This window comes from Podarcis bocagei (genome assembly GCF_964188305.1).
Source record: "Podarcis bocagei genome assembly, chromosome: 11".
Lineage (NCBI taxonomy): Eukaryota > Metazoa > Chordata > Lepidosauria > Squamata > Lacertidae > Podarcis > Podarcis bocagei.
In genome coordinates, this window is record NC_138136.1 from 64,755,007 (window position 1) to 64,775,941 (window position 20,935).

Below are 20,935 nucleotides of genomic sequence, written 5' to 3' on the forward strand. Positions count from 1 at the left end.
CTCTATTGAAATTCATTTTGTTAATTTTGGTCTAGTTCTCCAAGACTAGTGTTACAGGGTTGGGTCAAATAAAAAACTTAAAGGAGCTTGCTAATGGGTGCTGATGTTTCTGTAAAAAGGAGCTATAGTACAAATGGTGGTGGGATCCTGGAACAATCTGTTTTCCCATTTGCATTGTAGGGTTCCAGTCAATTGCAATTTCGTTGTGGGATCTAGTCCTATACCACCAAATTCATGCTGTCAAATTATGATTGATTTTGGGAGGCCTTGCGCAGAAAACTCACTTCCTCCATAAAATCGTACTTTTTGCAAGAAGAAAAGTGATGGGGGAAATGCTGGGTAATGGGGAGGGTAATGTTTGCTTTGACACAACATGAAGCGCAAAGTTAAATTAGGGAGGCAGTGATGGCTCCCAACCTAGATGGCTTTAACAGAGGATTGAACAAATTCATTGATGAGGAGAGGGATATTGAGGACTACTAGCTGGGATGGTTATGTCAAGGCTGCAATGCTTCTGAATGCCAGTTGCTGCAAAATGCAGGACAGGATAGGGCTCTTGTGCTCAGCTCCTGCTTGCGGGCTCTTTTTATAGTCTTACATTCTTCAGGTGCATGTGTGCAAAGAAAGGGAGGACATTTCTTTAAGAACTATCTCAAGAAACATTGTAAAATTAATGAGTGTTAAAATGATGCGGCTTTAGTAAGTAAGTGGATTACAGCTGTAAAGATTAAGTTAAAAGAAAAGAAAGGTTAACAATTAGACAAAATTAAGGGTGAGGATTTGCTGAACTAAATATTTGAAATTGTAATGCAGAAAGGGGAAGTATGAGGAGGTCGGTGAAGTAAGTTTTAAGAAAATAAGGTTTTGAAATTATACTTATTTTTTCTTGTTTGTGTTTGTTTGTATTGTTGTGTTTGATTATATAATTTGTGAAACTTTAATAAATATCTTATAAAAAAAGAAAGAAAGAAAGGGAGGACATTTCACAAACTAGACCACAGCAGTCACTGTCTGGTCACAATGAAGATGGAATTTCAAGGAACATTGTTTTATGTTTTTAACAGCATCTAATCTCCCCGGAGGGACGTGGGTGGCGCTGTGGGTTAAACCACAGAGCCTAGGGCTTGCCGATCAGAAGGTCAGCGGTTCGAATCTCCGCGAAGGGGTGAGCTCCCGTTGTTTGGTCCCTGCTCCTGCCAACCTAACAGTTCAAAAGCACACCAGCACAAGTAGATAAATAGGTACCGCTCTGGCGGGAAGGTAAACGGTGTTTCCGTGCAATGCTGCTCTGGTTCGCCAGAAGCGGCTTAGTCATGCTGGCCACATGACCCGGAAACTGTACGCCGGCTCCCTCGGCCAGTAGAGTGAGATGAGCACCACAACCCCAGAGTTGGCCGCAACTGGACCTAAAGGTCAGGGGTCCCTTTATCTTTATCTTTAACCTCCCCACAAAGAGATGAGAGTGGACGCTCAATAACCACTTTGTCTGGAAGTCCCTGGTGCTGCATCAAGTAAATGTTATTCCCCACCCATTTGCAGTGCATTTCCCATCATTTTCCTTATTGTAAAAAGTCTGGTTTGGGGTGCAAGAGCGTCTGTTTGTGCAAGTTCTTCCCATCAACTTTAATTGCGCAACCTGCATAGCGACTGTCTGGAAGTTCCCTGGGTTTCTCCCTTCCCTCTCCCTATCCCCTGCTCAGTTTAGAGACATAATTGTGTGCCTTCATTTACCATTTCCTCCTGGAACATCTGACTGCTTGTGGGGAAAGGGAGCACCAAGGAAACCCAAGTATTGCCCCAGAGAGTGAACAGAGTCCCTTCCCCACACCACTGGGGGCAAACTGACCTCTGGGTGACCAGAAAGTTTACTTGGCCAATGATGGGCTAGATGAGGGCCAATAAAGTGGCTTGAATGCTAGCAAGATGGATGTGCTCTGTGGTTCCCATGTCCAGGTCATTGATCAATTGCCTGATTTTTGATGGGGTCCTATTCCCCCCAAACAGCAGGTTTGTAATCTGGGGTGTTCCTGGATCTATCTTGGCTGCTAAAGACCCAGGTGACTTCAGTGCCTATGAATGCCTTCTACCATCTTTGGCTGGTAAGACAGCCGTGGCCGTTTCTGCACCAGGATAGCCTGTCCACACTGTTGTCTAATCACCAGTAACCTCCAGGCTGGATTGCTGCAAAACACATTATGTGGGACAGCCCCTTGAGGTTGGTCAGAAGCTGCAGCCAATAATAATAATAATAATAATAATTTATTATTTATACCCCGCCCATCTGGCTGGGCTTCCCCAGCCACTCTGGGAGGCTTCCAACAAAATATTAAAATACAGTAATCCACCAAACATTAAAAGCTTCCCTAAACAGGGCTGCCTTCAGATGTCTTCTAAAAGTCTGGTAGTTGTTGTTCTCTTTGACATTCCACAGGGCAGGTGCCACTACCGAGAAGGCCCTCTGCCTGGTTCCCTGCCAAGGCAAAATGCAGTAACTCACCTGCTCACAGAGGGAGGATATTGCCAGCAAGTTGTCTTACTGTTGGGAGAATTGTGCTGGCTGCCAGCTGGTGACCTGGCTAAGTTCAAGGTGCTGTTTTGGGAGGATAATGCCCTATGCAGCTCAGGATCAGGATACCTCCAATATCGTCTCTGCACTCGGCAGGTGAGTGCATCTTTTCAGGAGGTCCGTTCCTTTAATTTGGAGGCACTGGTCCTTTGGAACTGCCTCCCACTTGAAAATTAGATGGGCACTCTCCCCATTGACTTACTGCTGCCTACTGGGGCCCTTTCTCTTCTGACGAGCCTTTCATTCTGTGCTGACCACAATGTCTGCAGCTGACTTAAGAAATACCCTTTATGGCTCCTATGCAGCCTTCTAAAAGTCATCTGCTGAAGTTTTCAGAGGAAGCTGCTCTTTCTCTCCAGCAAAGACTTCTCCAGGCGCTGGATCCCCCTTTTTACATGCCAGAAATTGAATACAGTATGTGCTCTACCACTAAGCGATAATCCCTCTGCCATGGGAACTACTGGTGGCGGGATTAGCTGTGATTCCCACTCTGCTGAGGGTTGGACTAGACAAACCTTTGGGTATCTTCCAACTCTACAAATCTATGATTCTGTGATGAAGGAAAAAAATGGAGTTTCCTCCTGGCAGCCTGCAAAACTGTGACCAGGAGGCTCAGCAAATCAGCCCAGTCTGCCTGTTTCTTGCATCCTGGAGTCGGCTTGGCTCTATCCTGAGACCAGCAACTCATCACAGCAGTTACTATCTCTTTCATTTTTTCTTAATCTGCAGCGTTGCACTGCAAACAATTTCTATTCATAGAATTCTGTACCCTTCCCTTTCCAGAGAAATCACTTTGAATTCCCCACTTCTCCAGATGTTTGGGAGAGGGGGGTTGAAATACTTTGAAAGAAGGTTTCAAAGTGAAATGGAGGTCCCTTCCCCTTTTCAGAAATACACTTCTTTCCATATAGCCCAGCTGCTTGAGGGCAAGAGGTTGCCCAAGCACACCCAAACACCAGCACTTAATCCGTAGTCCCTTTGACGTTTCCAAGAAATGCTCAATATAGAAAGGAAAGGTAAGAGCCTCTGAAGAGCAGGTGCATGTGAATTTTTTGCAGAGTCAGAAGCCCACCAGGCAAATCTCACTGTGAGTTTCAAGTGATGCGGGGAGCAATGGAGGAAATTTACCTCTTCAGTGAGCCAGTGTGGTGTAGTGGTTAAGAGCGGTGGACTTGTAATCTGGGGAACCAGGTTCGCTTCCCCGCTCCTCCACATGCAGCTGCTGGGTGACCTTGGGCTAGTCACACTTTTCTGAAGTCTCTCAGTCTCACTCACCTCACAGAGTGTTTGTTGTGGGGGAGAAAGAGAATAATAATAATAATAATAATAATAATAATAATAATAATAATAATAATTTATTATTTATACACTCTGGGCGGCTTCCAGCAGAACACTAAAATACAATAACCTATTAAACATTAAATGCTTCCCTACACAGGGCTGCCTTCAGATGTCTTCTAAAAGTTTGGTAGTTATTTTTCTCTTTGACATCTGGTGGGAGGGCGTTCCACAGGGCGGGCACCACTACCGAGAAGGCCCTCTGCCTGGTTCACTGTAACTTGGCTTCTCGCAGGAAGGGAACTGCCAGAAGACCCTTGGGGCTGGACCTCAGTGTCCGGGCAGAACGATGGGGGTGGAGATGCTCCTTCAGTTATACTGGGCCGAGGCCGTTTAGGGCTTTCAAGGTCAGCACCAACACTTTGAATTGTGCTCGGAAACGTACTGGCAGCCAGTGTAGGTCTTTCAAGACCGGTGTTATATGGTCCCGGCAGCCACTCCCAGTCCCCAGTCTAGTTTCCGAGTCACCTTCAAAGGTAGCCCCACATAGAGTGCATTGCAGTAGTCCAAGCGAGAGATAACTAGAGCATGCACCACTCTGGCGAGAGGACGCAGGGGAAAGTAGAATGTTAGCCGCTTTGGGATTCTTTAGAGTAGTGATAAAGCAGGATATCAAATCCAAACTACTACTACTACTACTACTACTACTACTACTACTACTATTCTTCTTCTTCTTCTTCTTCTTCTTCTTCTTCTTCTTCTTCTTCTTCTTTCTCAACACCAGGTTGGTTAGCCTGTCTGTGGGACATGTTCTGGTAGCAGCACCACCACACGAGATGCTACCAGAACTCAGGTCAGGTCTTGGGAGATTTACTATGGGCTGCAGGGTCCATCATCACCACTACCTCTCCCCAGGGCGAGAGGAGGACAGCACAGAATTGCACCACCTATGCCTTCCAGTGGTTGACAGAGTAACTAGGTTTCGGCAAGGTGTGGGGCACCCATATTTCATCTACATTCTGCAATGGCTTCCACCTGCTTCCTCTGCCCACCCCTCGAGGTGGAGTCCTACCCCCAGCCCAAGGTGGAGAAGCTTTTCTGCCCAGAAGAATAACAGATCCCTGAGTGTCTACAAGAAGCGTGACCTGCTGTTCTTCTTTCACTTTTCAGAGCCAAAACAGATGTGATGTTAATTGTGTGAATGAATTTCCCTATGGACACCGGCTGAGCCCTGAAGCTAGATGGAAATGTTGGAAGCCTAATAAAGGAAGCCTTTGCTGAACTCTGTCCAGATGTTTTTGAACACTGCGCAGCTCTAGTCTTGGGAAGGAAGGGTGGTCTGGAAAAAGAGACTCCCAAATCGCTGTCCACGGTGCTGCTCTCACCTCCTGCCAGATCTCAGCCTACCTCTATGATTCTTTTACTTTCTTTTATTGCATTTCTAGCTCACTTCATCCAAAGGTGAGGATAACAACCCTAAAACTCAAGTAAAGACAGATTCACTGAATATCCGCTCAGCAGATGAAAATCAGCTTAGACATACTAAGCTCCAGTCATTGCTGAAAGGCATCTTGAGTTAGCCTGATGGCACCTCGAGAAAATGCTCCTGCTCACACTTTGCTCAATTGATGACAGCAGGAAGGACCACAGTTTTGAAGCAGTTACCAAGAAGGCAAAGATATAGAGCATGGGTAGGCAAACTAAGGCCCAGGGGCCGGATGCAGCCCAATCGCCTTCTAAATCCGGCCCGCGGATGGTCCAGGAATCAGCGTGTTTTTCCATGAGTAGAATGTGTCCTTTTATTTAAAATGCATCTCTGGGTTATTTGTGGGGCATAGGAATTTCGTTCATTTCCCCCCAAAAAGTATAGCCCGCCCCGCCCCAAGGTCTGAGGGACAATGGACCGGCCCCCTGCTGAAAAAATTTGCTGACCCCTGATATAGAGTCAATTGGACCCTCAATGCTCCCTGTGAAAACTTATGTGACAGACAAACCGCTTACACTTCAAGCCTAACCATGTTTACTCAGAAGTAGTGGTGGACTCTGTTAGAAGTTTTTAAACAGAAGTTGACTGGTCATCTGTGGGAGATTTTTTGATTCCTGTATTTCAGGAGGTGGGAGTAGATGACTCCAAGGGGGTATCTGAGGTCCAGCTCTGAGGGCCTTCTGGTGGTTCTCTCCCTGCGAGAAGTGAGGTTGCAGGGATCCAGGCAGAGGGCCTTCTCGGTGGTGGCACCTGCTCTGTGGAACGCCCTCCCAGCAGATGTCAAGGAAATATACAACTATCTGACTTTTAGAAGACATCTGAAGGCAGCCCTGCATAAGGAAGTTTTTAATGTTTGAGCTTTTATCGTGTTTTTAATATTCTCTTGGGAGCCGCCCAGAGTGGCTGAGGAAACCCAGCCAGATGGGCAGGATATAAATAAATTATTATTATTATTATTATTATTATTATTATTATTATTATTATTATTATTACTACTACAACTCGACGATGTTACTTCTACTCAAAGTAGACTCATTGGGTGGTATTCAACTGAATTTTAGTTCAGGGTTGACCTTAATGAAATTAATGGACCTAACTTAATCATGTTCATTCATTTCAGTGGGTCTTCTCTGAGCAAAACCTAATCAAGTGCCACCCATTGGAATTCATGGATGTGACTAACTTAGGTCTATTCATCTCGGTGTGTGAGCTGTGCGTAGAGTTTAACTGGGTGCAACCCAACGTCCCTTTGTTGTCCTTAAAAGTGATGCTGCTTGGAGATTCCCTTTTAGTTTTTTGCAGGCAGGAAATGCTATAACATCCCCAGGCAGGCAGAGCTGATCGAAGAGAAGCAATTTTTTTGGCTCTGCTTGGGGGAATTTGGCAGAGCAGAGAATTCCCCCTCCCTCTGCACCGCCCCCCCAACCCCATACACCAAAATGTGTGGTAATGGAATGTGAATGGAGCAGTAAAGATTTGCTGATAGCGCTCAGGTTCATGTATCCTTTTATCAGCCTATGTTATCTCAGTAGTTCATGATTAAACAAAGTCCTTGGCACAAGTCAGAACGCTTTATAGCTGCATACTCACAACACACACCCCTGTTAAAAAGCCCCTTCCTTTGTGGGTTAGGCAACAGAAAAAGAGAATGAAAGGCACCATTTGCACAAAGTTTGCACTCAGACCCCTGGAATTGTTTCCTTCACAAACGCCACAGAATATTATTATTATTATTATTATTATTATTATTATTATTATTGTAATATTTCAGATAAATCCACTTCCCTGTAGTTAAAATTTCTTTATTTTGTTTCATAAAATCTATACACCATTTGGTTTTGAAAAGAAAAGAACTCCCCCCCAAGAAGCTTACAAAAAAAGACAAAACAATAGGGGAATGTAATAATTTAGGACTTTCAAAGAGTTAAAATAGCAATGGACAACAAACAGATTAAAACTCGCATCAGCTTTCTAAACATGTGAGTCAGCTTCTCTAAACCAAAATGATTTTAGCAGGCAGCGAAAACAGTGCAGTGGTGGCACCTCTGCCTGGTGTCAAGAGGCAGGGAGTTCCAAAGTTTTAGTGCTGCCACACTGAGAGGTAGAGCTCTTACAAATGCGGAGCAGGGGTTATGCGTCACCTGCAGCTGTGCCAGTTCCACAGATTGAAGTGTTCAGGTGGGCATATATGGAGGAAGGAGATCTTACAGGTAGGTACTCTAGGAGTATAGCATCTAGATCAAGGGAAGTAATAGTGCCACTGTATTCTACTCTGGTCAGACCTCACCTGGAGTACTGTGTCCAGTTCTGGGCACCACAATTCAAGAGGGACACTGACAAACTGGAACGTGTCCAGAGGAGGGCAACCAAAATGGTCAAAGGCCTGGAAACGATGCCTTATGAGGAACGGCTAAGGGAGCTGGGCATGTTTAGCCTGGAGAAGAGGAGGTTAAGGGGTGATATGATAGCCATGTTCAAATATATAAAAGGATGTCACATAGAGGAGGGAGAAAGGTTGTTTTCTGCTGCTCCAGAGAAGCGGACACGGAGCAATGGATCCAAACTACAAGAAAGAAGATTCCACCTAAACATTAGGAAGAACTTCCTGACAGTAAGAGCTGTTCGACAGTGGAATTTGCTGCCAAGGAGTGTGGTGGAGTCTCCTACTTTGGAGGTCTTTAAGCAGAGGCTTGACAACCATATGTCAGGAGTGCTCTGATGGTGTTTCCTGCTTGGCAGGGGGTTGGACTCGATGGCCCTTGTGGTCTCTTCCAACTCTATCATTCTATGATTCTATGATTCTATGATTCTATGATTCTATGAAACAGGTCCCAAGTTGTGAAGGGCTTTTTAAGTACTAGTAGTAACACCCTGTATGTATGGAAGTGAGAGCTGGACCATAAAGAAGACTGATTGCCGAAGAATTGATGCTTTTGAATTCTGGTGCTGGAGGAGACTCTTGAGAGTCCCATGGACTGCAAGAAGATCAAACCGATCCATTCTGAAGGAAATCAGCCCTGAGGGCTCACTGGAAGGACAGATCCTGAAGCTGAGGCTCCAAGACTTTGGCCTCCTCATGAGAAGAGAAGACTCCCTGGAAAAGACCCTGATGTTGGGAAAGATGGAGGGCACAAGGAGAAGGGGACGACTAAGGACGAGATGGTTGGACGGTGTTCTCAAAGCGACCAGCATGAGTTTGACCAAACTGCAGGAGGCAGTGGAAGACAGGAGTGCCTGGCGTGCTCTGGTCCAGGGGGTCACGAAGAGGCGGAGACGACTAAATGACTAAACAACAACAACAACAAAGTAACACCCTGGACTTGGCATGGTAGCAAATCGGCAGCTGGGGCAGATCTCTGAGCACAGGAGTCACCGTACTTTTTCATGTATAAGACGAGCTTTTTTTTACTCTAAAATAAGCTTTAAAAACTGGGGGCATCTTATACACGGGTAGTGGGTAGGGGTGACGGGTGATTGGTTGCAGCTGTGAGCTGCAGATTGTCACTGGCGATTTTGTGTGTGATTGGTGGCTGTGGCAAGGGCTGTTGTGGATTGGCTGCTGCGGCGGCAATTGTGCTTGCTATTTCCTGCTGCTGTTTGTGATCAGGCAGACGCTTGTTGCAGACGCGAGCGACACGAGCGATTGTCAGCGAGCTGTGCGAGCAATTTTAACAACAACTTAGGGCCATCCTCCCCCAGAAAAGCTCCACAACTCTGGGTCATTTTCTTAGATTAAAGGTAAAGCTAAAGGGACCCCTGACCGTTAGGTCCAGTCGTGGCCGACTTTGGGGTTGCGGCGCTCATCTCGCTTTATTGGCTGAGGGAGCTGGCGTACAGCTTCCGGGTCATGTGGCCAGCAGGACTAAGCCGCTTCTGGCGAACCAGAGCAGCGCACGGAAACGCCGTTTACCTTCCTGCCGGAGCAGTACCTATTTACCTACTTGCACTTTGAGGTGCTTTCGAACTGCTAGGTGGGCAGGAGCAGGGACCGAGGAACGGGAGCTCACCCCTTCATGGGGATTCGAACCGCTGACCTTCTGATTGGCAAGTCCTAGGCTCTGTGGTTTAACCCACAGTGCCACCCGTGTCCCTTTTCTTAGATTGGAGTCTCTCAAAATAGGGGCCATCTTATACACGGGGGGGGTGTGTGTGTTATACACAGAGAAGTACGGTATATGTTGACAAGATCTCAGTCTCTAACTGCTTCTTTTCCCTGCTCTTTGGGTGGAGAATGTGAAGCGTTTTCCCTGCTTTGCTCTGGGGTCCCTTTATTGGTGGGAATCATTCACTTTCAGCATAAAAAGGACTAGGAAAGGTGGGATCCGAACCCTCCATTGACAGCATCAACCTCTTCTTGCCATTGGATTATTCTCTTGGGCTGAGAGAGCAAATAAGGAAGGAACCACATGCACATGGTAAGAAGTAAAATGTTTTTAATCAAGCAAATTGTAGTATAAAACAGTGGGGACCGTTACAGAGAGCAGAAGGAGACAGGCTTATATACCAGATTACATGCTTCGCTTATGACATTGCAAAGATGGGAGCATGGCCACACCAGTGCCAGCTTTCCCATTCCTAAATGCCCACAACCATTGCCTATTACATGGGGAGAGGTGACCGATTTCTCTCTCTCCCTCTTTCCCCCAACAAACTAGATTCAGTCATCCGACGAATTCATCCAAGGCTTTCCCAATGCTTGCTTGCCAGAAATGCTCAGTCCCATGGCCTTCGAGGCCCCATCATTGTGGGGAAACGGGAAGCTGCCATTGTGAAGGAAGTACCCAGTGTTTAGTTTATCATCATTATTATTTTAATACAATTGTTGAAGAAGGACAGAAAGCCTTGCCCAGATGTGCAAGGCTTATGCTGTGTTTGCTCTGGGGTTAGGGAAATCCACAGCTGAAGACGCCCTGAGATATGTCCATTTCATCCATTCACATGATTCAGGGATGGGGCCTGGCATCAGAGACACAGAATCATAGAATTGTAGAGTTGGGGGGGACCCAAAAGGCCATTTAGTCCAACCCGCTTCAATGCAGCAGGACTGAGCCCAGACTAAAGGCCCCTTTCATGGGTGCTTGCTAGTCAGGAGCTCCGAATCTCTCTCTCTATTTGTAAGGATTGAATGAATAGCTGCCATGGGCTCCATGTTCTCCACCCTGAAAATTCTGGAACTGACATTTCCAGTCTAATCTACCAAACAGAGAAGTGGAAGGCGCTTTACAAGGAAGCAACACGAGGCTAGATTAACTGAGAAAGAGGATTTAAAGGGGTCCCATCCCACCCACCCCCAGGTCCACATTTGCAGAGAAGAAGGTAAGAGCAGAGGCCATTCTCTTTGTCCATGTTCACGGAAGAGGGATTTCCTTCGTAATTCCAGTCCGCGAGGCAGTGATGGCGTGTTCTCCTGGAGGGGAAAAGGAGGGCGGTTGGTTGGAGAGATCAAATGAAGCAGGAAAAAGGAAAACATAGAAGGACACAAGAGCCTGACTGCCAGATCAGAAAAAGACCACAAGAAGAGCCTGCGCTGGATCAGGCCAATGGTGCATCTAGTCCAGCATTCCCATCTCACGCTGGCTGACCAAATCCCTCTGGGAAACCTGTAATCAGGATCTGAGCTCAAGAGACCCGCACCCCCTCTAACTGGTATTCAGAAGCCTTGCTCCCTCCAGCTGTGGAGGCAGGGCAGAGCCACCCTGGGTGGTAATAATAATAATAATAATAATAATAATAATAATAATAATAATAATAATAATATTATTATTTATTATTTATTTATTTATTTATTTATTCATTCATTCATTTATTTATTTATTTATTTATACCCCACCCTTCCTGGTTTAAAAACCGGGCTCAGGGCGGCTAACAACAAATTTAAAACACTTAATTGCAAAAGCAGCATAAAATACAGTATAAAAACATGAATAACAATAAAATTCAAAAATCAATTAGATAATCCCCAGGGCTAGCTGGCTGAATTGGTCCTACTTAGGCCAGCGAGGAGGCCAGGGGAGAATTAGCTGTGGGGTCTCAGAGCAGGTAATCTTCATAAAAGGGGAGAGGGAGGGAAGGAAGGGGAATAAAAGATCAGGCTGAATTCCAATTAAAGGCCAGGCGGAATAGCTCTGTCTTACAGGCACAATGGAAGGAGGTTAAATCCTGCAGAGCCCTGGTCTCCTGGGACAGAGCATTCCATCAGGTCGGAGCCATCACTGAGAAGGCCCTGGCCCTGGTGGAGGATAGCCTGACTTCCTTAGGGCCCGGGACCTCTAAACTATGGTTATTCATGGACGTTAAGGTCCTCTGCGGGGCAGACCAGGAGGGGCGGTCTCATAAATACAAGGGCCCTAAGCCACAAAGGTAGTAGTCATCAATAGCCTTTTCATCCTCCATGAACTTGTCTCATCCTCTTTCAAAGCCATCCAACTTGGTGGTCCTCGCTGCCTCCTGTGGCAGGGAGTTCCACAGGTTAACTATGCACTGCGTGAAGAAGGACTTTCTTTGATCTGTCCTGAATCTTCCAGCTTCGTGGCCTGCCCATGAGCTCTAGGGCTTCATTCCAGCCTCCCCTCTGTCCTCCCCCCACAGTGTCACCACAGATCCTCACCATTCCTGCCTCCTACACTCTTTGGGAGTTTTGCTGCTTGCGGTTCCTCCTCGAGTTCACGATCTTCACAATCTGCAGAGCGTTCGCATCATCCGAACGGAAGCACAACCAGCGCCCCTTTTTGGTGAGCAGCCTGAGTCGGGAAAGGAGAATGGAAAAGGATGAGGATGGTGGGTGGGAGGTCTTAATCAGCCCCCCACCCCCACTCTGCAACCTGCACTGCCCCCTTAACAGAAGACACCGTCCCCAAGACAAACAGCCTTGTCCAGGGAACCAGGTTTTATGCTACTTCATTCCGTAAAATGCACACGCCACTTGACTGTAAAACAGCAACCCCCAAAGCAGTTTACAAAAAAGATAAAACAAGAAAATTATCAGGAAGAAAAATTAACAACAAGGTTTTGAGACATTTGAAAAGTTAAAATAACAACAGTCCAAAATCAGATTAAAACTTGCACCAATTTTCTAAATATCTGGGTGGGCTTGCTGAAACAACAATGTTTTTAAGAGTGCTGCGAAGGCGCCTTTCTGGTATCAATAGGTGGGGAGTTCCAAAGTTTAAGTGCTGCTACATTTCATTCAACTACTCAACCCCCTCAGTATTTATTTATTATTGTTTATTTCTCGTATTTCTATCCCAACTTTTTCTCCAAGGAGCTCTAGGTCCTCTCTCTCCCCCTTTAATCCCCCACAGCAAACCCTGTGAGGGAGGGAGGCTGAGAGGCAGGGACTGTCCTAAAGGTCATCCCTTCAGCTTCATGGCCAAGTGGGGATTTGAACCCGGACCGCTCCAAGCTCCAAGTCCTCACTGAATCCCCACAACAACCCTGGGAGTTAGGTTAGCTCAAGAGGCAGTGTGATTGGCTTATAGTGAGCTTCATGGCCGAGCAGGTATTTGAACCCTGCTCAATCCAACACTAACCACTACACCTCACTGCCTTCCCCTGGATCCTAACTTGGGGGATACCTACATGGATGTGTGACTGGAGAGCCCAAGGGAGTTTAAAGCACATTTAAAGTAGACACCCCCCCGGGCAAGAATTCTGGGAACTGTAGTTTGCTGGGGGTGTGGGGAATTGCAGTTCTGTAGGGGGTGAACTACAGCTCATTTGAGTCTTAGGAGGAAGCTGAGTGCTTTGAATATAGGATGGGGGTGACCATTATCTGGAGCACAGGGTGCTATCTGCATTCCCAGAAACCCCCTCCCCAATTTGCCAGGTACTCACACAATGGCCTGGAGAGTGCAGCCCATATGTGGCCCCTGGTTCTCGTAAGACTGTATACGGTGGGCCGTATTAACGGGGAGAGGCTTGTTGCTGAATCCAGAGCAGCAGTCCTGCACGGTGTTCAGTCTTCCTGGATAAGAAAAGAGAGGGAACTTTGGGTGAGGGGGGCACATTTGTGTGCTCTTCTGAAGCCCAACTACACTCAGGTGTATGTGAAAGCTGGTAGACTGTTTTGAATACATTGCATGGGGTTGGACTAGAGGACCTTTTGGGGCCCGGTCAACTCTACAATTCTATTTTTCTGTTGTTCTATTAACTGTGTTGAGGGACGCGGGTGGCGCTGTGGGTTAAACCAAGGAGCCTAGGACTTGCCGATCAGAAGGTTGGCACTTCAAATCCCCGCAATGACGGGGTGAGCTCCCGTTGCTCGGTCCCTGCTCCTGCCAACTTAGCAGTTTGAAAGCATGTCAAAGTGCAAGTAGATAAATAGGTACCACTCCGGTGGGAAGGTAAACAGCATTTCCGTGCGCTGCTCTGGTTCGCCAGAAGCGGCTTAGTCATGCTGGCCACATGACCCGGAAGCTGTACGCCGGCTCCCTTGGCCAATAAAGCAAGATGAGCACTGCAACCCCAGAGTCGTCCACAACTAATGGTCAGGGGTCCCTTTACCTTTACTATTAACTGTGTTAGTGACTTGTCATGACTTGCTGCTCAATAGACCTGGAGCTCACAGGTCAACTTGCCCCATCTCAGCTTTTAAACCATGTGGGTTTCTAGGGCTAGTGGGCTCTTGGCCTCAGTTCCTTCATCTGTAAAATAGGCACAGGGAGGCTTTTGCAGGAACACAGAAAGAGTTCCGAATGTGGTGCTGGACACAGAATTCAGTTCCCTGAGAATCAAAGCTTGTTCGCTTTGCATTTTAAAAGAAAATTGCAGGTCCTTAGATTGCCCTTTGCATCCCTCCCAACTTCACAGTTCTACGAGCCTATGAAATACGGTAATTAAATAAGCCCAGAATCTTCTCCCAGAATTAAATAATACAATTAACCCTGGATCCTCCGCCAAATTTAATTAACCCAGAATTAAATAATGCAAAGCAGCAATAAGGGCAGAATGTATCTTGCAAAATCAGGGTAGCCAAACCAATTTGCCTCAAGTTTCCGAGTTGCAGATTCCAGCTATTCTAGGTAGATAAATCTGGGCTGCCCCCAGCTGAGTGTACAATAGGCAGCTGTGACAGGTTTGCTGAGCAAATGTCTTTAACGGTAAGAAGCATTTGCACTTGGGAACTGCCTGCCGTTTAACAAAATACAGAACCCACTAGAGGAAGCATAGAAGATGCCTGCAGTCCAGGAGCAGCCGCTGGAAGGGAGGAGGAAGAGAAGCATCTGTTGCTTGCAAGGAAAGAAATGAGCTCTGGGCTGGGACTTCTCTTGCAACCACATAAGCCCTGCAATGCCAGCAGCACACTCCTAATGCCTGCTTAAGCATCACAACATCTCTCCAGAAACTAAGTCCGCTTCTCTCTCTCCCCACCACCACATTGTCTCTCTCTCACACACACAGATGCACATAGTACCTTCGGCTTGGAAGACGCACAAAGCTGCAGCCAGAGCCAGGAGGCAGATGCTGGGCAGAGAAGGGAGAGCCATCTCTAGGGCAGAGGTTCACAGCTGGATTCTCAGGAGGCTTGTCAGTCAGGAGGCTGCAAGAGAGATGGACTGCCTGCTGTGTGCTGCCCCCTCTATATACTTCCTCCGTTAAGACTTTCGCTTTCTTTTCGCCTCGCCTTGGCATCTGGCCTGCTTTCCTGCCCGGACGTGTGTTGAACTTGGGGAAGGGGTTCAGATGCCATCGGATAGTCCAGTTGAACAGCCGCCAGTCCCTGGAGCAGATTCAAGGCGATGTCACACAGGCTAATAGTATGCATGTGCTCATGTTTTGTTTTTACATTATTTTAAACTGCAGATTACAGTAAGTGGCGTGTGTCTTTCCAACTGAGGAAACACCATCCAGATTTCAGGGAACACGATCCTGCTCCTCCTGATGTCTCAATCTCCTCACAAAGCTTTACGGCGGGTCAGGGCTGCCCAAGATGATTCACTGCCTGAGGCAAAGGATCCATCCAGTGGTTCCCAAAACGTTTTGGGGTCACACACCCCTTGGCTCCACAAACTCATCCCCAATGCCCTCTACCCTATAAAAAGCAGTTCCCAGAATAGTGGTTCGCATGACCCACTAAGGAAGATCTTAACGCGATAAAATTCAAACAGCAACAATTAATTGCATGTTTATTCAAAATCAAGCTCAAACTATTTCGTTTAATTGATACAACAAAACTGATTAGCTTTATCCAGTGAGACCAGCTTTTTAAAGCCTGATAGTCATTTAGCAAGAGTCTCAGTAACTACTTCCCTGTTTAGTAAATTCTTTCATGCAATGGGTGGACTTGATGAAGTGACGCCAGTTTCCCAATGTCTGGTTTAAAGTCAAAATATACAAAAAAAAAAATTTAAAAATTGTCCAGTAGCACCTTAGAGACCAATTAAGTTTGTTCTTGGTATAAGCTTTTGTGTGCGTGCACACTTCTTCGGATGTGGGTATCTTATACCAAGAACAAACTTAGTTGGTCTCTAAGGTGCTACTGGACATTTTTTTATTTTTTTGTATATTTCAACTACGTCAGACCAACACGGCCACCTACCTGAATCTGGTTTAAAGTCATTTAGGAGGAGTTTCAAATCACCACGTTCAGTACGCTGGAGTCAATTTCTTTGCTTGGAGAGAAGTTGGATGACCACACTAAAGACACGTCCCACGAAAAAGGATGTCGCAAATGCAACAAGGAGCTTCTTAACCACTGCCCATGGGGCAGGATAGCGATCAGAAATTGCTTTGAAAGCGATGGAACATTTCAAACACAAAGCCAAGAAAGGAGTGGGCTGTAGCCTGGTCAGTTGTAAGTGGTCAATGATCTTGGAGGGGTCCATCTCCCGTGCCCCCCTGCCCCCACCTTGCCTCTTAACATCCCACTAGATAACCCATCCACATCCCAGGGGCTGTCGCACCCACGTTGGGAACCACTGGACTAGAGGGGCATCTGCCTTCTCCCCATTCCAGCTGCAGAAGCTCAGTGGAGTGGCACTTTGATCTTACATCAAAGCAGAAAGCGGCTCAGCAGCACCCACCGTTGCGCCTGGGGGATCGCGGCCGGCACTGCACACAAAACCTCACTGGGGCTCGCTCACCACTCTGCCTGGTGCCCCACGGGCTGGATGCTCAAACACACGCTGCAATGCAGCGGGAAAAGGCACCACAGGAGAAATGCGTTGCATGTGCACCTGTGATGTCTGCAGGGTATTAGAGCAGGCTTAGAATCCTAGAATCCTAGAGTTGGAAGAGACCCCAAGGGCCATCGAGTCCAACCCCCTGCCAAGCAGGAAACACCATCAGAGCACTCCTGACATATGGTTGTCAAGCCTCTGCTTAAAGACCTCCAAAGGAGGAGACTCCACCACACTCCTTGGCAGCAAATTCCACTGTCAAACAGCTCTTACTGTCAGGAAGTTCTTCCTAATCTTTAGGTGGAATCTTCTTTCTTGTAGTTTGGATCCATTGCTCCGTGTCCGCTTCTCTGGAGCAGCAGAAAACAACCTTTCTCCCTCCTCTATGTGACATCCTTTTATCTATTTGAACATGGCTATCATATCACCCCTTAACCTCCTCTTCTCCAGGCTAAACATGCCCAGCTCCCTTAGCCGTTCCTCATAAGGCATCGTTTCCAGGCCTTGGACCATTTTGGTTGCCCTCCTCTGGACACGTTCCAGTTTGTCAGTGTCCTTCTTGAATTGTGGTGCCCAGAACTGGACACAGTACTCCAGGTGAGGTCTGACCAGAGCAGAATACAGTGGCACTATTACTTCCCTTGATCTAGATGCTATACTCCTATTGATGCAGCCCAGAATTGCATTGGCTTTTTTAGCTGCCGCGTCACACTGTTGGCTCAACCCTCCAGATGTTTTGAGACTACAGTTTTCATCATCCCTGACCACTGGTTCTGCTAGCTAGGGATCATGGGATCAAAAACACCTGCAGGGCCAAGGTTGAGAAAGCCTGTACAGTCATACCTCAGGTTACAGACGCTTCGGGTTGCGTGATTTTGGGTTGTGCACCATGCTGAACCCAGAAGTACCAGAATGGTTACTTCTGGGTTTCAGCGCTTGCGCAGAAGTGCTAAATTGCACTTGCACATGCACAGAAGTGTCGAATTGCGATTCGCGGGTCGCAGGTTGCGAACGCTGTGGGTTGTGAATGTGCCTCCCACACAGATCACGTTCACAACCCGAGCGTCCACTGTATTAGAGGGAAAAGAAGGGAGGTTTCTAAAATGATGCATGTTGTCAAGAAACAGTTTATCCCTCTCTCATAATACAAGAACCCCGCAGGGCCACCCAATGACGATGAAGGCTGGATGATTCACGACAGATAAAGTATGTCCATCTTCACGCAGCACATAGTTAAACTATGGGACTCGCTCGGGGATGTAGGAGCAAAAAAACGCTAATGCTAGGCTGCATCAGCAGAAGACTAGTGTCCAGGTCAAGGGAAGTAATAGTACCACTCTCTTCTGCCTTGGTCAGGCCACACCTGGAGTCCTGTGTCCAATTCTGGGCACCACAGTTTTAGGAGGATGTTGACAAGCTGGAAGGTGTGCAGAGGAGGGCAACCAAGATGATCAAGAATCTGGAAACCAAGCCTGATGAGGAACGGTTGAAGGAGCTGGGTATGTTTAGCCTGGGAAAGAGGAGATGGAGAGGTCAAGGGGCTGCCCCATGGAAGATGGAACAAGTTTGTTTTCTCTTCTCCAAAGGGTAGTGCTCAAACCAATGGATTCAAGTCACAAGAAAGGAGATTCTGACCAAACCTCAGGAGGAACTTCCCAATAGTCAGAGCTATTTGACAGTGGAACAGTTTCCCACAGGAGGTTGTAGACTTCCTTTCCTGGAGTTTTTAAAGCCAAGTTTGGATGGCCATCTGTGAGGGTTGCATTAGCTAAGATTCCTGCACTACAGGGCTTAGACTAGATAACCCTCAAGGTACCATCTGACTCTACAATTCTATGATTCCATGATTTGGCTCAAGTTGAGGCCAACTCTTATTAGATTTTCAGGGACACAGTTTTGAGGAGTCTGAAGATTCAGATAAGTGATCTGCTTTCACGTGGGCCTGGCAACAACTTTTGGGAAGGGCCATGAACCCAAAAGTTTCTCTTTCTTGGATTTTCAGGTGCTGCCAGTTATGATTTCCATGGAGGGAAGGTTGGCCCAGGTCCAGCTGCCTTTGTGGGAACTGTTCTCTGGTTTTGTTTCCCCAGTCAGATCTCATCCTGATTGCTTAAGTCAACAGCCCAGCAAAATAGAAAGTGGACCCCCCCCCCTCTGCTTCTGCCCTGCCCAGCCTTCAGGCAAAGTTCCATTTCCAGAAAAAGAGAGGCAGAAAAGGGTTGAGGAAAGTCAATTCAAGAAGGGGGACTTTCCAATGTAATGATACGCCACACGCAAACACACACTGCAAGTGGGAATTAGCTGTCAAGTGGAAAGCCTTTTGCACAAGATTTTCTGGCCAGTGTTGCTTTGAAGACCCCTAGAGACTTGGAACATGTGGGCTGCCTGTTGCAAACATTCTGGCTTTCCACAACCAAGGCTTCTTTCCTCAGCAACCGCAGCAGCAAAGCACCCTCTCTTCTGGGATCTATTCACTCTCTTGCTAAGCATTCCCCATCCTGTAAGTTGCCTCCAGATTGTCAGGATTTTGTGGGAATGGATCAAGTACACATTGGAAATTCAAGTGGATTGCAGTACTCTGTTGCCCACCCTTTTTTAAAAAATGGACTTTTTGCAGTTAGAAAAATGATGGGAAAGCATGCTGAAAATGATTAAGAGGGAGATAAATAAATGTTGCGCAAGGAGTGTCCAACCACCTTTTTGCTTGCTCTAGAGCTTTTCCTATGGAAACCCTCTCTTTAAAGCTCAGTGGAAAACCTGAACTGATGTTTGCTCCAACTGAGTGCTGAAGAGCGGGATTTTGTGGGGAAAACTCTTTCCTCGATAGCCCTCTCCTCAATTTGTCCTGTCCTTTGCAGTGAGCGGTTCGAATCTCTGCCACGGGGTGAGCTCCTGTTGCTCTGTCCCAGCTCCTGCCAACCTAGCAGTTCGAAAGCACCTCAAAGTGCAAGTAGATAAATAGGTACTGCTCCGGCAGGAAGTTAAACAGCGTTTCCGTGCGCTGCTCTGGTTCGCCAGAAGCGGCTTAGTCATGCTGGCCACATGACCCGGAAACTGTACGCCAGCTCCCTCGGCCAGAAAAGCGAGATGAGCGCCGCAACCCCAGAGTCAGCCACGACTGGACCTGATGGTCAGGGGTCCCTTTACCTTTACCTTTGCAGTGAGCACCAAAGTACTGAAATGAAGATGCCAGCGACAAGCTGGTGTCAGGAAGCTTAGAGTGTTTGCAAACCGCTTACAAGTTTCCTTACAATCAAGCGGTGTATACACTTTGTTAAATAAAGATAAAGCGAGCCGGCTTTCACAATCTTTGCCAAATCTCCAGTCTCATATTTCATTCTGGAAGGAACTGCAACATGTTTCCAGCACCTCCTGGGACATGTTCCTCAGCCTAGTGACCTAAATTACCTATATAGGGAAGTTTGTGGTTACACCCCCTCACTCTCTGGGCAACTATGGCATGTTCACACTTGATCCCTCTGCCCCAACTTTGGCTTCTGCCAACCAAGGAGTCACAGGATGTCCTTTGCCCACTCAGTTCTCTGTTGGGACTTATCCTCACTTCCTTTCGCCCCACTGCTTTCCCCTGAAGAAAGCCACTCTTTATCCCTCAATCAGAGCTAACAGAAACCCAGTTCTCCGGATTGCCATTTGCTCTAATTTAGCATTAAAGAACAGGTTTCCCCTGGGTAAAGAGCAGAGCAAGGGGGGAGACTGCTTGGATCCATGGGACAAGTGTGGATGACCCCTTAGTCTCTGCTCATAGGGGGGGAGCTGTTTTTTTCTTTTTAAAGTATGTATGGAAAAGGGACGCGGGTGGCGCTGTGGGTTAAACCACAGAGCCTAGGACTTGCTGATCAGAAGGTCGGCGGTTCGAATCCCCGTGACGGGGTGAACTCTCGTTGCTCGGTCCCTGCTCCTGCTCACCTAGCAGTTCGAAAGCACGTCAAAGTGCAAGTAGATAAATAGGTACCACTCTGGCGGGAAGGTAAACGGCGTTTCCTTGTGCTGCTCTGGTTCACCAGAAGCGGCTTAGTCATGCTGGCCACATGACCCGGAAGCTGTACGCCGGCTCCCTCAGCCAATAAAGCGAGATGAGCGCTGCAACCCCAGAGTCGGTTACGACTGGACCTAATCGTCAGGGGTCCCTTTACCTTTATGTATGGAAAGCACCTGTCAGGGAGCTGGGTCAGAGATGGGCAGGAGGGGACAGAAACAGGCCAGGCTGGACAGAGACAGATATGGAGGATATGATGGAGGACATGGAGGTCCCTTCCTGCCACTGGGAGAATGTTGCTATTTTGGGATGGACTCCATCACATGCCAACAAACCCAGGTAGCACAATCATAGCTGATTCAATACTGTTGTGCAACAAACTTCCTCCAAAAGATTGTGGGCTTTTTCCTATCAGCAAAGGGCTGGGAAAATGCTCTGGAAAGGGCAGGATAAGACTCGCTTTGGTGCTGTGGTATCTAATCTCTCTGGAA

General features: G+C 47.2%; 1 protein-coding gene across 1 annotated transcript; it reads right to left on the reverse strand.

Moving 5' to 3' along the window:
• Positions 1-9,746: 9,746 nt before the first annotated feature.
• Positions 9,747-14,921, reverse strand: LOC308597090 (C-C motif chemokine 21c-like). Its single transcript, XM_081212556.1, has 4 exons — positions 14,743-14,921; positions 13,164-13,293; positions 11,938-12,070; positions 9,747-10,737 (listed from the first exon to the last, which is right to left on the reverse strand). Exons 1-3 carry the CDS (start codon positions 14,813-14,815, stop codon positions 11,950-11,952), a joined length of 324 nt encoding a protein of 107 aa, XP_081068682.1. The 5' UTR covers positions 14,816-14,921; the 3' UTR covers positions 9,747-10,737; positions 11,938-11,949.
• Positions 14,922-20,935: the final 6,014 nt, after the last annotated feature.

What these genes read in the sequence shown, in the direction of transcription:
- LOC308597090 (XM_081212556.1), bottom strand. Translation starts at nt 14,815, where the DNA reads ATGGCTCTCCCTTCTCTGCCCAGCATCTGCCTCCTGGCTCTGGCTGCA. An exon ending in GTGCGTCTTCCAAGCCGAAG is followed by an intron (nt 13,294 to 14,742) that starts GTACTATGTGCA and finishes TTTCTTATCCAG; the next exon opens with GAAGACTGAACACCGTGCAG. An exon ending in TGCACTCTCCAGGCCATTGT is followed by an intron (nt 12,071 to 13,163) that starts GTGAGTACCTGG and finishes TTCCCGACTCAG; the next exon opens with GCTGCTCACCAAAAAGGGGC.